This window comes from Tetrao urogallus (genome assembly GCF_951394365.1).
Source record: "Tetrao urogallus genome assembly, chromosome: 12".
In the NCBI taxonomy this organism is placed as follows: Eukaryota; Metazoa; Chordata; class Aves; order Galliformes; family Phasianidae; genus Tetrao; species Tetrao urogallus.
Window position 1 is genome coordinate 6,972,544 of NC_136825.1, and position 15,577 is coordinate 6,988,120.

The 15,577-nt window shown below is 33.0% G+C and overlaps 1 protein-coding gene across 1 annotated transcript in view; it reads right to left on the reverse strand.

Moving 5' to 3' along the window:
- Positions 1–15,577, reverse strand: part of CDH8 (cadherin 8) — a gene marked incomplete at both ends in the record, with an annotated part of 123,848 nt that overhangs the window by 24,196 nt on the left and 84,075 nt on the right. Inside the window, 2 exons of the mRNA XM_079541374.1 lie at positions 546–663; positions 6,769–6,890. Of these exons, the coding sequence (XP_079397500.1) occupies positions 546–663; positions 6,769–6,890 (240 nt within the window). The remainder of the gene's footprint in view (positions 1–545; positions 664–6,768; positions 6,891–15,577) is intronic.

Sequence of the window (15,577 nt, forward strand, 5' to 3'; positions counted from 1 at the left end):
TACAAAATGATATCATGCCCTTTCAGAAGAGCTCTAAAGCACAATGATACAAAGTGCCTTTCTGGGCTTTGATGACTTAGCAAATTCCTCTTTCTAGTAAAAACGCTCAACTAAAATACTCTGGAACCCTTACACAGACAATGAACAGGCTTAAAATGTGTTTCTTTTGTGGGATTTAATAGACATTTCCATTTATTCTCCCATCTACATCCCTGTAAGACCATTTGATGATATTTATCAACAGTTTCAGATTTTCATTTTAGAGTTTATCTCTGGAATTTCAACTTACTAGAAATACAATTGATTCTTTAAAATTTTATTTAAAACAATGAGCTGTTTGCTGGATCTTAATTTTGCATACATTATACTTTCTTTTTATCCACACTAAAGATACCAGGAATGATGTAAAAGATGTAATTAAGGTACCACTCAATATAATACCTACACTGATACTGCCCAAGGAACAAACTGGTAAATAAACTTGAACTCAGTCAAATAATTCAAAACAGTTATTCAGGTATATAAAACATATATTTTATATTTACCTTCATTTTTCTTGATAGTAAAATTTGGATTGTTGACCATTTCAGGAAGAAGACTATACAAGAAATAATGCCCATTTTTAGGATCATCTTTGTCAACAGCACTGATAATCTGAATTACCTATAACAGAAAATAGTTTCATAAATTCACACTCAATAAACATACAGTATTCCAAAGAACACTTCGTTCTGTAGGACACATCTTTGCTTCTTTACACGACAGGCTAAAACTGCAAATGTATAAGCCTGCAAGTTTGTTAAAGGTGTTGGATTAAACATTTGGAAAATGGAGAGTAGATCTAGCCCATTACATTGTTTTTGGAAATAGGAGGTTGAGAATAAGGAGAGATGGGTACATAAAGGGGCAGCTAAGACTGCTGAAGTTTAGGCAAGTAATAAATTATTATTCATTAATAAAGAAGAGACAGAGTGTTTCAGAAACACTGTATTTGGAATTTAGAAGAAAATAGGATTTTTTTTCCTTAATTTTAATGAAACCTCAACTATTACTATACTAGGAATGCAGGTGGATTTATTTTTATTTATTTACTTTTTTTAATATTATTGTCAGCAAGTGATTCCTAGAATAATGCAGGATACTTAAGTTAAAATAGGAACAAGTTTGGATAGGCTGAATACCTTTGAATAACTCTGTATGAAGTACCTTGTACGATTTATATGATCAACCACAGCATCTGCAGTGTATGTACCTCAACTATCTGCAGCATCACTGACATTGTTCACCTCCAGCACTACTCAGAATGATACTGCAGTTGATCATCTTCAAATCATACAAGGCTGTATGGAAAAAGAAGGGATGAAAAAACATTTTAAAATAATCACTAAAGTGTTTTGATATATATATTATAATACAATAATGCAGTTGCTTTTCATTCCATGTGATTTTCTATTGGAGTAGAAACAAAGAAAACTATGAATCTATATCCAGCGTTCAGACCTGAATTTCAGTGGTGGTTAGTTCATGCTAGAAGGGGTTTATTAGACATTTAATGAGGATTATTGAATTTTGACATGTTTGTTGAGTTTAACAACATTTCTTTCTTGTGTATTTATTTCTGTAATGACTGAAGCCGTTTACCAATAATTTCTTGGACAATTAATTTCAAATTACAAAACAGTACAAATTTCATTTTTAAAGATTAGAACAAAAAATGTAAACAAATTAACATACTTCAGATCTTCAAAGCTTCAATAAAACATGCTAGAATTATGACTATTCAACATGTATGTTACATATAAGATAGCACTCAGTCTTCTATGTTCTTCAAGTATCAAAGAAAGCACAAAATCTTACTAGACAAACACAAGGACCAGCATCAAAACATAAATATTTAATATTATGTAGGTAAAAATATTTGAGCAGGTTCTGATATAAGGATTCATAATGTGTAGGATGTTCTAGGAAAAAATCCAAGCAGTGAATTCCTTCCTTGCCAAATATTACATTCTGGACAGGGCAGACTTATGATCAAAAAAGTATTGGAAAAAAATGTTGATGGTCTAAATACTCTTTTTTTTGGGGGGGTGGGGGAGGGTTAAATCTATCTGCCAAGTTTAAACCTTTGATTGTCATGATTTCAAATGCATGTATTAGAAGATACTGGGGAAGAAAAAATAATCAAGCTTTTGGTTAAAGAAGCAGGTCTCCAATTTAATAACTGCATAATGAGTACTAGAGAGCTAGGATTTCACCTAGAGTGTGATAAAATGTAACTGGCTGAAAAACTATATGCAGACACTCCATTTACAGGTGTGGAACATTCTCAGCTTGCTCCTTGCAGACACATATGGTACTGAAATAGCTATGTGTGTCTGTCTCCAGGTTGAGACTAGGTACCACAAATTCTGCATCTTAGGTTAGTACAATCTGGAATGAAATTTCAAACAGGTAGTTTTTAGACATGTATGTTTTAGAATCATTCAAGTTCTCAAACACTGCTAGAATGTGTAAAGGAAAAAGGAAAATGGCACAGTGAAGTGCACTTAATAGGCACAGTTTTTCCAATGGTTTTGCAATTTAATCTTCACTGTTTACATGAGCGTTAATTCTTTCTTGCATTATTCTAGACCGGAAATTTTCAAGATATAGAATCTGAATATATATATATATATGTATATAAGTGTATATTGTTACAGGAAAAAGAGATATCCCTCAATTTTTCCAACAATTCCTCTCACTGTTTACCAAATCATTTGTTCTCAAAAAATGCACATAACATCATGTGCAAAAGACAAGCTTAGTGAAATACTACAGTTGTTGGGTTACATGCACACATAAAGGAATTAAGAGTTAGTGTTCCCATAGCAACCTTATTTTTTTTGTGTGCTTGCATTAACACGAGGGTTTAAAAAAAAAAAAAAAAAGGATGTGAGTAAAGTCCAGTGGTACTCATGACTACATGCTAGTATGCTGATGAGCATGATTTATTGGTCACTGCTGTGTAATCATTTAATGAAATATTATTTAAGTAATACTCCAACTGTTGACTTGTTGTTCATAACATGGTATATATATATTTTTTTCCATGTAATAGCATACAGAACAAATGTGTGTTCCTATAATAAAAACGATCAATAGTAACCAAATGAGAACAGATTTTTGCATTGCTTATCTCTAAGAACTGGACTGGAAGTTTATATCTCTTTAGCTGTTCAATATTTCTAAAATTATCCCATATAAAATTTCAACTTTGATGTTGTATTAAAAATTCATGTATATATTTGAATCTGTACATATACTTACTGGGAAAACAGTAAATGAGCATATTTTGCTCAACAAGCAACTCAGGATTGAAAATAATAGTTAAATGATCCCCTAGGACAACTCATCATTATAGTCTGCAAATTTGTGTTGCATTTCTACAAAGCCACTGTGAAATAATACCTATAAAAAGATTACCTGTATAATGATAATGAATGATGCAGAGGGATAAATAGAAAAACAAAGTTATCACCAGTGTTATCAATGCATTATAAATATTACCTACGTGTGACTATTATATATGGTACTGTTTAAAAGTCCTTCCTTGTGATGTAGCTCAGCAGACTGAATATTTCCTAATAATTAGTACATTGTTCTTCCAACTCTGAAAATACTTCTGAAGTGACAGTATTGTACATGATTATTTTTAATTACTTTGCAGGTCCATAATACTATGAGCAGTAGGCTTATGATAGCATTTATACTTTACTTTGCACGTAGAGCCAACCCTCTACAAGGATCTACAACGATCTATCTGACAATTTCTAACATTAGAAAAAGCCAATCTAATAAAATAGATTAGAAGAACTAAATAAAATTGACAGAGGCTGAGAGAGAATTGTATTCTGTTTTATACTGCTCAAGTTTACACACAAGTTTGCACTCTGGTACATCACTGTCTATGCAATTGAAGTGTTTGAAATTCTTGTACCTTAGTTTTGAGAAAACGGCACTTTACTGTGGACCTGAGAACAGTGCAGGAGGAACCAGCAAAATCATAAATGTTCTGGCTTGAGTTAGTGACTTGTGTGAAAAAAGTAATAAAGGGAGAATTATGAGCTGCTTTATTGCTAAATTGGAAGTATTGTAACATTATGTTCAAGTCTTTTTTCCTGAGACCGACAGAAAACACTTATGACAACTTTCCTTTGTGTGCAAAAATGTGCAAGGAGCACATGAGAACAGAAGAACACATCTCCTCCCCTCCACTTCCACTTCACCCCTCGTCATCTCCTACTGGCAATACTACCGTTACAGGTAGGATAAAACAAAGCACACACATCTGGTAACATTCTATGTCAACAGTTTTTAATACGTTCTGTCACATCATCAGCAGCTGCACTTGCCACTTGCAATTATATCAGAACCCAAACCAGAACACTTAAGAAACTGAACTGGATGGTTCAGTCAACACACGTAGGGGCTGCAAATAGGGTTCCATAAAAGGTTTGGATATAATTCCTTTATGTTGATTCAAATACGATTTATATTTAATTTTATAAATGTAAATATATTGAAATATCAAAACTTGATTGTGCCTTTCCTGTACCTGTAATATTTCAGTTTAAACTTTGGAGAACTATCCAAATTAAGCTTTTGCTCCTGTGTGAAAAGGTATTTCTACTCACATTTTGTAGCTGAGACATACTTCGTTTCTGGAATTCTACAACTTGACTGATTAATAGGATTTATTCCTATATGAATATAGAGAGAACTTTAATATAAAATACTAAGCAGAAGAAAAACTAATCCAGTGGTGCAGATACTAAACCCTTTACAGGAGCAAATAAATTTTAAATGACAAATTCAGAATCTAACCTTGATTACTTGGGACTGGTGCATGCTTAATGTTCTCGTAATTTTGTTTGTTTAAAACACTGAATTGCAGAATTGGTGTCACCTCATCCATGCTGTCAGCCAAATACTGAAAAACCACCTATAAAGTTCACAAAAGAATTCATGCTCAACAGACATCTGCCATCAGAATGAGAGCATAAGAGGTAGATGGTAAGTCGAACATATTTCTTAACACAAGTTGTCCATAAGTGCTTAAGCAAAAGCCCCTTTTATGAGCTTACTCCCAATCATCTTTTATTTTTCAAATAAAAATTTGGTTTTATTACAAAGTGAAAATGTTGGGAAGGTTTTTCAAGTTTTTTAAGCCATCTGAAGGCTGATAAATATATTCAGAATACACTATGCAGCTGAATTTGTGAGTTGAAGGAAGCTTACCAAGTTCTGGATTAAAAAAATTAAAGAAGTATACTCATAACAATTTAAGATAGCATACAAAACATAACTATTCAGCCTCTGAAATCCACCTGAGCTAAACAGAAACCCACTCTGAGCTAGAGGAGCTTCAGTACCAACAGTAACATAACTGTTTCCTGAGAAATGTCTGCCCATAAGGGCACATTCCAATCTTTTCAGTGGGTAGAAAGCATTCTTAATTCTTAAGTGACACACATTTGACATCTTTTTATTAAACAAATAGAGGTGCTAGAAAGTTAAATCAACAGTAACAATCCAGCCTTGGTAGAGGTAGATTGTCATGTACTACAATGGAGTTGTCATTTAGTACTAGTAAAAGAAAATCATTTCTAACTCTATTGTCAGGTAACCTACTTTGGAAAATAGTGAATTCAATGCCTAACACCCACATGAGACACAGGAATAGTTGGATTAACAAGTCTAGTGTCATGCTGTCAGCTGCTGTTTATTTAAATAAAATGTCACAAGCCAGAAATAAATTAGAAAGTTTCAAAACAGCGAATTGCTGTAACATGCTGTGTTCCTCAAGATGGACAAAAGTTAAATCTTTATTATGCTGCTTTACTTTCTAAGTTTGAATATTTTCTTGAATTTTTATCTTGCAGTTTATTTGGCATATGATATATTCTTCCCTAACTCTGTGCACTTGTCTACAAAATAAATGCCTTCTAAGAAATCTGCTTGATTTCCTTTGAAAAAGGCTACACAGGTTAAACTTCACTTTTGAAGTCTAGCTAGGCATATTTCACCTTGTAGGGTGTTGTATACATTTCTCTGCTAGCACTCTAATTTCATCAAATTATGAAGGAAATAACCTGCTAAATCAGTTTTCTTTTTCTCCTCTGAGATATAAGGAAAATCTCAAACTCAAGTTCTCCAACACTCTGTCCCTCTTTAGATACTTTAAACTCAGTTACAAATCACTTGACTTTCCATCAAACTCTGTTTGGCTTTCTTGATTTCTTTTTTCTTCCCAATTATCTTGGAAAAGTGAGTAAGAATTAGATAGACAGAGATATAGGCAAGGGAAAATGGTTTGATTGTTTTAAGCATTACTCCTAAATTATATATGGGACAAGCAGCAATCCAGTTCATTCCCTGAGATTCAGGCTGGATTACACTTTTAGCTATTAAAGTACATGAACTTATGAAGGAATGAGCTCCATCAAGAACACTGGAAACATGGGAAGCTTACAGACACTCAGCATTTTTTCTGGATATTGTTTCAAGATACCAACTTCACCTTAAAAATCTATATTTCAAAAACATATATGTTCATATATAAGGAGACGTACCAGGGAATATGATTATAGATATATCTTAAAGGAATGTTAACAGTTACCATGAACAAATAGGCACATATTTTTGGATTAAAGATAAAACGACAGGGAGAAACTGCACCCCATTCTAACACTCTAAATTATACAGCATAAAAAACATGGAGATATTTACTTGTCCAGGCTTCCCATTCTCACATAAAAAGGCTTCATGCTCTGATGCAAATTCAGGAGCGTTGTCATTTACATCAAGAACTTTGATAGTAACAGGCACCCGGGACACTTGACTGTGGTTCCCTAAGAAAAGAAATCATAGCATAAAAGGTAAGTATATTTTATTTGGGTTTTATATATAAATTCTTAACTAGAAACCATATTCTTTCTTTCCTTCCTTAATTGAGTTGTCTTATCTGTAATGCTGTGACTGATCTGTAATGATGTGACTTGTAGTTGGAGCATGAGATAAAGAAGGATGGCGAGTATCTTGTGGCTGAAAAGAATAAATACATCCCTACTGCAAACAGTATTTGTTGGAGATTATCTCCATGAAGACCTTTCTTGGACTAAATTGGTAAGATTTTTCTTTGATGAAGTTTGTATTGTTTTACTGATAAAGTCCATTATACATGGAAAAAGGAAAGGCTGTAAACAACATAGATTTATTTCTTTGTTTATCTTTCACAGAGCACAGAATGCTTTACTCTATTAGTTGTTCAGACTGCACATCTATTATTTCTCCATTATAAATACTATTAATGTGAAAACACACAGTGAAAAAGAAACTGCAGATTGACATAGGCAAAACTAGATTGTACTTTGGATAAGTTCTGATTCATCTACAGCTATCCAAGAAAATGACCTGTGAACTTCTTTCTTTGCTGAAGTAAAGTCTCCTAATTTGTAGTGTAAAGCTATTTTGCGTAAAGAATTTTTTTTCATTGCAGAGTAGAATGATCTTATTAAGCTGTAAGGAAAGAAAAGCTAAAGCAACAGTTCACATTCCACTTTGAATAAATTTCACCGTCACATCCTACTGTCTTTCCTCCAGTTCAGCATAATCATTCTAAGGGATTATTAATCAATATTTTAAATTTTATGATTTTTCTTCAAAAAGCAAATACATGAATTCCTTATAAACTCAGGTGATCAGCTGATCTGAGGACTCAAGAAATGTTCTATAGGACATGCATACACTTACAAGTAATCCAATCCTAGTTTCAAAATCCATCTCTTACTGAATATTATTTTACAAACACAATATCTTGGTTGCGTCATCAAGAATTCTAATAATTGCATACTGCAAATTAAACTGCAGGTTGGACTTTTTATTTAACTATATGCTTTTGCCTGAATTGTTAGCGCAGGCAAGAAAGCTCCTGCATCAAGTCAGGCTGTTAATGTATGCACAGCTGTGATAACTTAGCTGTCCATTTGGGTTCTAGTCTCTGGCAGTGCAGAAATAGCTTAGGAGAAGACAGCGTTAATTCTGGGGGCAAGACAAAAACTATTGATTTATACTCAATAGAACTGTAAGAAGAAGTGTCAAAAAATAGAACTAGTTAGGCTATGCCAGTGGGCTGGAGGCTAGTGATTTGACTTGTAGCAGCTCTACAATTTGTAGAGGTGAGTAAAGGAAGAAACCACAGTGTGTATTTTTTTGTGATTTTGATTCAAGTTAACTGTACTGTAACCTAAGCATATCCTATGTCTTGCATTCTTTTTTTCCTTGTATGTTAAAACAATACATTATTTTGAGGTTTCACTGATAAATCTAAATTTGTGTAAATTTCAATATCTCTAATAACATTAATTTTAAATAATATAAAATTTTCTATTTCAAAAAATAAAATCACATTATCACTAAATGTACTTGTGCTACAAGTAAGGTCTATATATTTTCTAGATAGATGGAAATACACAAATTCTATCCATGTAGGATATGGAAGATTACAAGGCATCAAATTTTAAATGCTTTCTAGTCATAGGACTTACAAGTCTTTATTTAGAAAGAGATGTGTCACAGAAGAAAAAGAAATCCCTATCAAAATACTGTAATAGTAATATTTATGTCAGTTTCACGTGATGATTTTCTTTATTAACAGGTGAAGTGAGCATACATGTCATCAAATAAACACTAATATGCAAATCAAGAAACTGAAAATATAAAACACTTTTTAAAATCTTGATAAAAATACAGACTATAAAATCTCTAGCTTATCAGAATTCTAAGCACCAGTGTCATATTTAAACACTAAAGATTTGCTTTTATCTAAATTAAAGAAATGATGGCAGTTCAAATTTTAAAGACATTACAGAGAAATGTAATTAATTAGATAAGCTTCTAAAGAAATTATTCATGTCTCTTATGACTGCCCCCAAAATGTTTGTCTTTCATCAGAAATACAAATACTAAATTTAAAGATATTATAATTAGAAACTTGATGAGAATTCATTTAAAAAATTAATTTACTAAACACAAGTGAGACCCAACTGGTTTGGAAATGTCTGAACAAGGGGATATCCACTACCTATTAGGGTTCTGGTGACTATGATGAAGTTTATTGCTGAGAAAGAGAGGGAAATCTTATCTACTGCTTGTACTGCCCACCACACTGAATACATAACATTATTTTGTCATTGTAACGTTTTCAATAATTATTCACTTCATGCTAAATGAAAAATAATTAATAATTAAATAAGAATCACAGTAAATAAGAAACACCCCATGTATACGTATTATGGCAAGTAAGTACCAAGCACTGACAAGACAAAATGGTTTCACCTGCCTGTTTTCAAACTTAAAATGACTGCAAAGTTCGAAGCAGAAAAACACTTGGAGAGCTCACTAAGAATTTCAACCAATTCCACTGAAGCAAACTTGATTAGATTCACAAAAACAAGGTCAAATATCCGTCTAGTTTTATGGTTTTGCTGCTCTCTTTTCTTTATGTTTTAATAAAAAATATACAGAAATAAAATACGTATCCACTATACTGCAGCTGAAGACAATTCCCCTTCACTCATTTGTGGCCCAGGCAAGCAAAAAGGTTGGAAACCCATTATGTAAAGCATATCCCTACATACTCCCAGCAGTGAATGAAGAGAATGCTACATCCTTGCCATCGTATACAGCTTGTCTTCACACTGATCAGTATTTAATGCTCAGAAATGTTCCTTATTTGTGAATAGTCAGTTATACTCTAAAATAATGACAAAATTAAATTTCAAATATTTTTTAAAATTTAATATCTTGTTTGTTTGCTTGCTTTTCCATTGAGCCACAAAGTCATCAGAATTAGAATTAGACTAAATCATTCATTTTTCAGGTAGATTGTAAGACTGGTTACTGATGTTGCAAAGAGTATAAAGATAGAGTCATTATCTGTTAACAAACTAACTGAATTTGTAAAGATTTCATCAGCTGTATTTATGGTGATGCACAACTTAGACACCTACCTTTGATCTTGCAAAACAAGTGCATCACTGGGACTGTCACCTGAGAAGCAAAAGCTTGGTTTGAAAGTTTAGAACATTGTGATGAAATATCTGAAAATATTAAGCATATCTCTACTTGATAATCACTGGTCTTAAAAAGCAGTGCTCACTAAGAAACAGAATTATTGTCTGCCAAAATAATGTAAGTTCATCATTTATTTAACAAAAAGAAAACCAGTTTGATCCACTTTTCCCTCATTGAAATTAAAGCACCCAAAATCACATCAAGGTTCTCTTTAAAAAGTCATAAACCGTCTTGCATTTTAAGTAAAATTAAGTACCTGTATAGAAGTAGACTCTTGCAGAATAATACGTATTTTATTGGTATTATCATCATCATACGGTCTTGGAAATGGTGATTTCATGCTTCTCTGATTCAGTGAAATTTCTACTCTAATAATATTTTAAATTAGAAGTCCTAGTTCTAACAGAAAAATCAAAACAAAATCTGAATCACTGACTTAATAAAAACAACAGCACTTGCTTTATATCTCTCATACTTCAAACTTATTAAGTTGTATTTTAACTGTTCTATTCCCCAAGCCTTTATCAAAGTTTTATCCAATGACATTAGTAAGGCAGTCTAAATGCAGGACAAACTTATCTTCCCTTTTTGTTTTTAAGTTGTTGCTTTCTTTGTGCAACCCTTTATCTCTGTAATACTGCTTCTACAATTCTTTTGCCATATGAAACTGGCAAGTCTAACTTGAAGTATCCTGAGAAGCAGAGATGATACTGTAAAACAAATTTTATTTGTGTTGATGTTTAACTGTAGAAATCACATACTGCAGTAAAAGCTGTGCTCATTTGTCTGAAGTGTTGCATAATGATCTGATTCAAAAGAGATTGACTGCCTGAAACAGACTCTGAAATTGTCAGGAAAAAAACAACAGCAATTGGCATAACTTCTTTTAAAAAGAACGGACCATAAGCTATTTCTCAATTAGGATAAAATGTAACCATCAAACCATAAAACAGACAAACAAATGGGTCTCCATGAAGATTTCAAACCTCACAAAACATTCTTAAATTTTTAAAGAACAAGAAAATACTGAGAGTTGTTGAATATCCGTATGTGCATAGAACACATCAATGCATAGTAGAATGGCTTTTCTGTATGAAGCTGAGACAAGAAACAAGCTCTTCTTCAAAATTAATCTTCAATTTATATTTATTTCAGCTCACTGGGACAGATTGTGGTGAATCTCTGCATGTACAAGTGTGTAGGAGGGAGGGAGGAAGAAAAAGATGTGAAACATATTTATCAGATTTGTTCCATAAGTCATTCTTTGGAAGAAAAATAACAATGGCTTTCAAAAGTTTTGCCATCTTTCAATTGATCCCTCAGTTTATTTCTTATCGTCTCCAGAAGAAACAAAGAATAAATTAAGAACAAAGCTACATTAAATTCTGCTTCTATTTCAGCACTGATAACTGTCGCAAGTTTCACAAAGGACTTGCTCAACACCTCTACCTCTTTCGTTTTTGTTCACTTTTCTACCTCAATGCCATGAAAAATAATCAGAAAATGCATGTTCTCACAACAACGATGGCCGCCCAGCTAACATGTGAGAAGTGTATTTTGACTGCATATCCTGGACAGGACAAGGAGAAGGGGAAACTGAGGACAGAGCATATTTTCAAGTAAATGACTTCAAAACTAAATATATACTTAAAAGGTTTCCAGATCTCAGTAGCTCCATCTGTAAAGACTGACTAAGATAGGCCACCTACCTACTTTAATCAATACGTAGATGTATGATTTGGGATAAAAGGCCATATTACTCTTTAGGCTTGCTGCTAACACAAAAACAAAGAGTAAAATTTCTGTGATAGATGCAAAAGCAATGACAGAAAATGTTACTTACAGAAATTCATATTATTCAGGCCTTGCTCAGACAAAGTCTTCACTTTCATTTTCTGTGGGTTTTTTTTTTTTCATGTAAGACAAAAATTATTTAATATAGCCCATAAAGAATAGAAAATTTGAAGCAGTTACCATGAATTTGCAGAAAAATGAAACGTCTGCAAAAAGACCAAACAGATCATTTTCTTATTTGTGACATTCACCTAACCCAGCGCGGAGTTCTCTGCTTGCTATTGTAGTAGCCAAATAACTCAAACTGACTGCATTTGTATTTGTTTCTCCCTTTCACTTCAAGGCCTGATTTCACTTCTGCTGAGGTTAATCAGCTCTCTTCTACTCTGGATGCTTAATCCAGTCCTTATGTTTAATTACATTTCCTTACATTACATTACATTACCTATTTCCTAAATGTTAAATAATACAAGATTTAAAATTTAAATACAATTTAAATTAAAACCAGGACCTCAACTGGGTACTTTGTTAAATTCAAAAATTTATGAAACTGTAACCTCTATATCAAAGAACGCTTTTTAAAATATTCGTATATTATTTTCATATAGACACAATATGTATTGATGGAAACGGTTAGCTCCCATTTTGCATAACTGCAGGTAGGCTATAATTTGATATTCAAATGCAACCTCTTTGTTATTTTTCATATTCATTAAGCTGTGCAGTTATTCAGCAGCCTAAAACATAGTTACTCCATAATTACCTCTGATCCTCAGTAAATTGAAAGATCCGTTTGCAAAACTGGGAAATATTCGTAATTTTTTGTAGAAGTTCCATATTTTGATTGGTGTGTATGAATGGCATTGTCTTCTTTGAATGTATGAGATAGATAAAAGAGCCTTGGGAAGGCAAAACTAGCTTAGAACAGCAAAAGAACACTCAAATGTAGTTTACAGCTGTGAAGAAGGTTTCTTCTACCAGAACTCTAGCTATAAGAGGTAATCAAAAAACATCGCTTTGTTTAAATTTAACCATGCAAGTTAAGAGAGGAAAAGTTCTCTGCTGCTGCAGTGTGTCAGAGAAGAGAGGCCATGGTGAGCTATAGTTTTGTCCTTAAAGGAGCTGAAGTAAACAACTGATACAAAACTATATTGTATTCACTTAAGAGCTGGAGGCAAATGTCAAGCCTATGCAACTCTCCAGCACATCCAACAACCCAGAAATTCAAATTTCAGGTTATTATAAATCACATTGAATGGTGACCTCCCTTAAATCACCATACTTGTGTTTCAAAAAATCCAGTGAAAAATCACCTCTATTTTTTCTCAGGCTTTGTAGTGAAGTAGACAAAGTAAATAGTAGATGTACTAGGTAACATGAGTCTCATTACATGTAATCTACATACTGCATTACAAGTGATTAGACTGCATTGGAGAAGCACTAGGAGAGAAAGGCAGTTATTAAATTTGGGGGAACAAAGAGATGGGGTAAGGCTTGAAAAAAGATTTAGAAGGGGCATTCTAATCAGGAACTGTAGCACCTTTTCAATATTTGAGTACCAATTACGGGTACTTGTCTCTTGTCAGAAGCTCTGCTTGCAAACACTATGTCCTTAGAGACTATACTTCTGCATATCTAATTTTGACCACAGTGAGCTTTATATTCACAGTGATACATAATCAAGATATATGTGACACATCAATATGAGTAAACAAATACATAATTCAAAATAAATTATTAGTATAGCTGCTTGAGCGGGTTGTATTTGAAGCTGCTACAGTCACGTCAGCTATTTGACAGTGAAAACAATGCTGTTTTATTCACAGATCCTAAATAAATCCTTAGGAAAAAAAAAAAAAAAGTACACTGCTAACATCCTTCCACCCACACATCTATCCAGAAACCATGCTGAAACAAATGTTGGCAGAAAACAATCTGTATTTCCGATACAGTATTGCATTGTTGAAAATTATTTTTTCTGTTGAGAATGCAAGCCAACCTGCAGATTGCAATTATGCCACTTTCAGCAAATTAACTGTGTTACATATGTAAGTGGTGAACTGTTAAGGAGTACAGAAATTAAAAGTATGGTCTAAGGCTTAACAACCATTAATAGTGGACTTGCAAGCCATAAAGAAAGGCAAGCTAGAAATGTTTGAAGTTACATCTTTTTTTTTTTTTTTTTTTCTTCAAAAGCAATGTAAATAAAAGAAAAATCAAGTTTGTTTAACATTATAAGTTACTTCAAGAATAAGCAACAGCAAAACTAACCACAACTGTGATCTCTGGATGCATCTGCTAGTAGGACAATTTTACAGTTTCACAGGCCCATAATTGTAACAGAAGGCAGAGCCCACTATAGGCTTCTGAAAAGTTGTCTTCCTTCATCCTTTTGGCATCTACCAGTAAGGACAAAAGAGGCAGACAACAGGAAACCACATCTATCTGCTACCTTTATTACGTAAGCTTCCAATAGCAACAGCACAATGGAAATGCTGCTAGATCTTTGCTTCTTATAGATCACCACAAACACAAACTAATTAAAATTTCAGAACTTCTGAGGCAGTGTAACACGTAAATTGTTGCTAGGAAGTTGTAAGTTTTCATTTCTAAATATCACACTGAGAAGATGTCCAGAAAATATGGTACTACTGAGTAACTGAATAGGATCGGTCTCAAAAAACAAACCAGCAAACAGGGTGGAAGCAAACTGAAGAAAAGTTTAAGATGAAACAAATGTACAATGGCATGATTTGCTTGATTCCAAGTTAATCAAGAGCGTTGCGCTAGCATAGAAAAGTCAGGAATCTGGCCCACACCTTAGAGCAATTACATTGTTAATATGCTAATGCCTCATGCATATTAAAATGTTATAAAATATTGACTCAGATATGCAAGGTCTTACTGTCAATTTTAATTAGCTTTGAAATTTTGTAATGACTAGCAGCAATAATAACAACAATAAGCAGAGTGATTGAGAACGTTGGGAATATTTGGGGATTTTGATTTTAAATGATTTCATGATTAAAGAATAATAATTAATAGTTTAAATTAAACCCCTCTTTTTCTTACTGTTAGACAAAACATCAAAACGCTTTAATAAAACTTTTTATCAAACATGTCTTTATTACAGAAGTATTTAAATTTCATCATTTTCAGAGTTCATATTTATTTCTTAGCAGTGCTATTCACTGATTTTATGTTCCCTTCATGGATAAAACTTTGCTAGATGTGCTAGATATTAAATCACGTTCAGAATTAAACAATTTTTACTTGCACATCAATGGCAAAAAGACCTCATTAACATATCAGTATGTATCTTTACAAATCCTCTGTTTGTCAGCCTGACAACACCATCATTGCCATCCAGCAACTTCACATGCTTCCCTGACTCTTTATTCTAGAAAAAAAAAAAAGTTCTCAAAGAAGATTGACTAAAGCAAGTCTACTCAAAAACCTCTACTCTGACTTACTCTCATACTTCAGTCTTACAGGAAAAAAAATAGATGATAGTCACATTCTGCTTATAAGTAATAAATCAGTTCTTATCAAACTAGAAGAATACTGACATGATTTTTAAGAAGAATAATATTTGCTAGAACTAAGATATCTAGGCCTGAGAACAAAGATGAAAGGAGCTAGATTCTTGATGCAGATCTCTCTGTCCTTC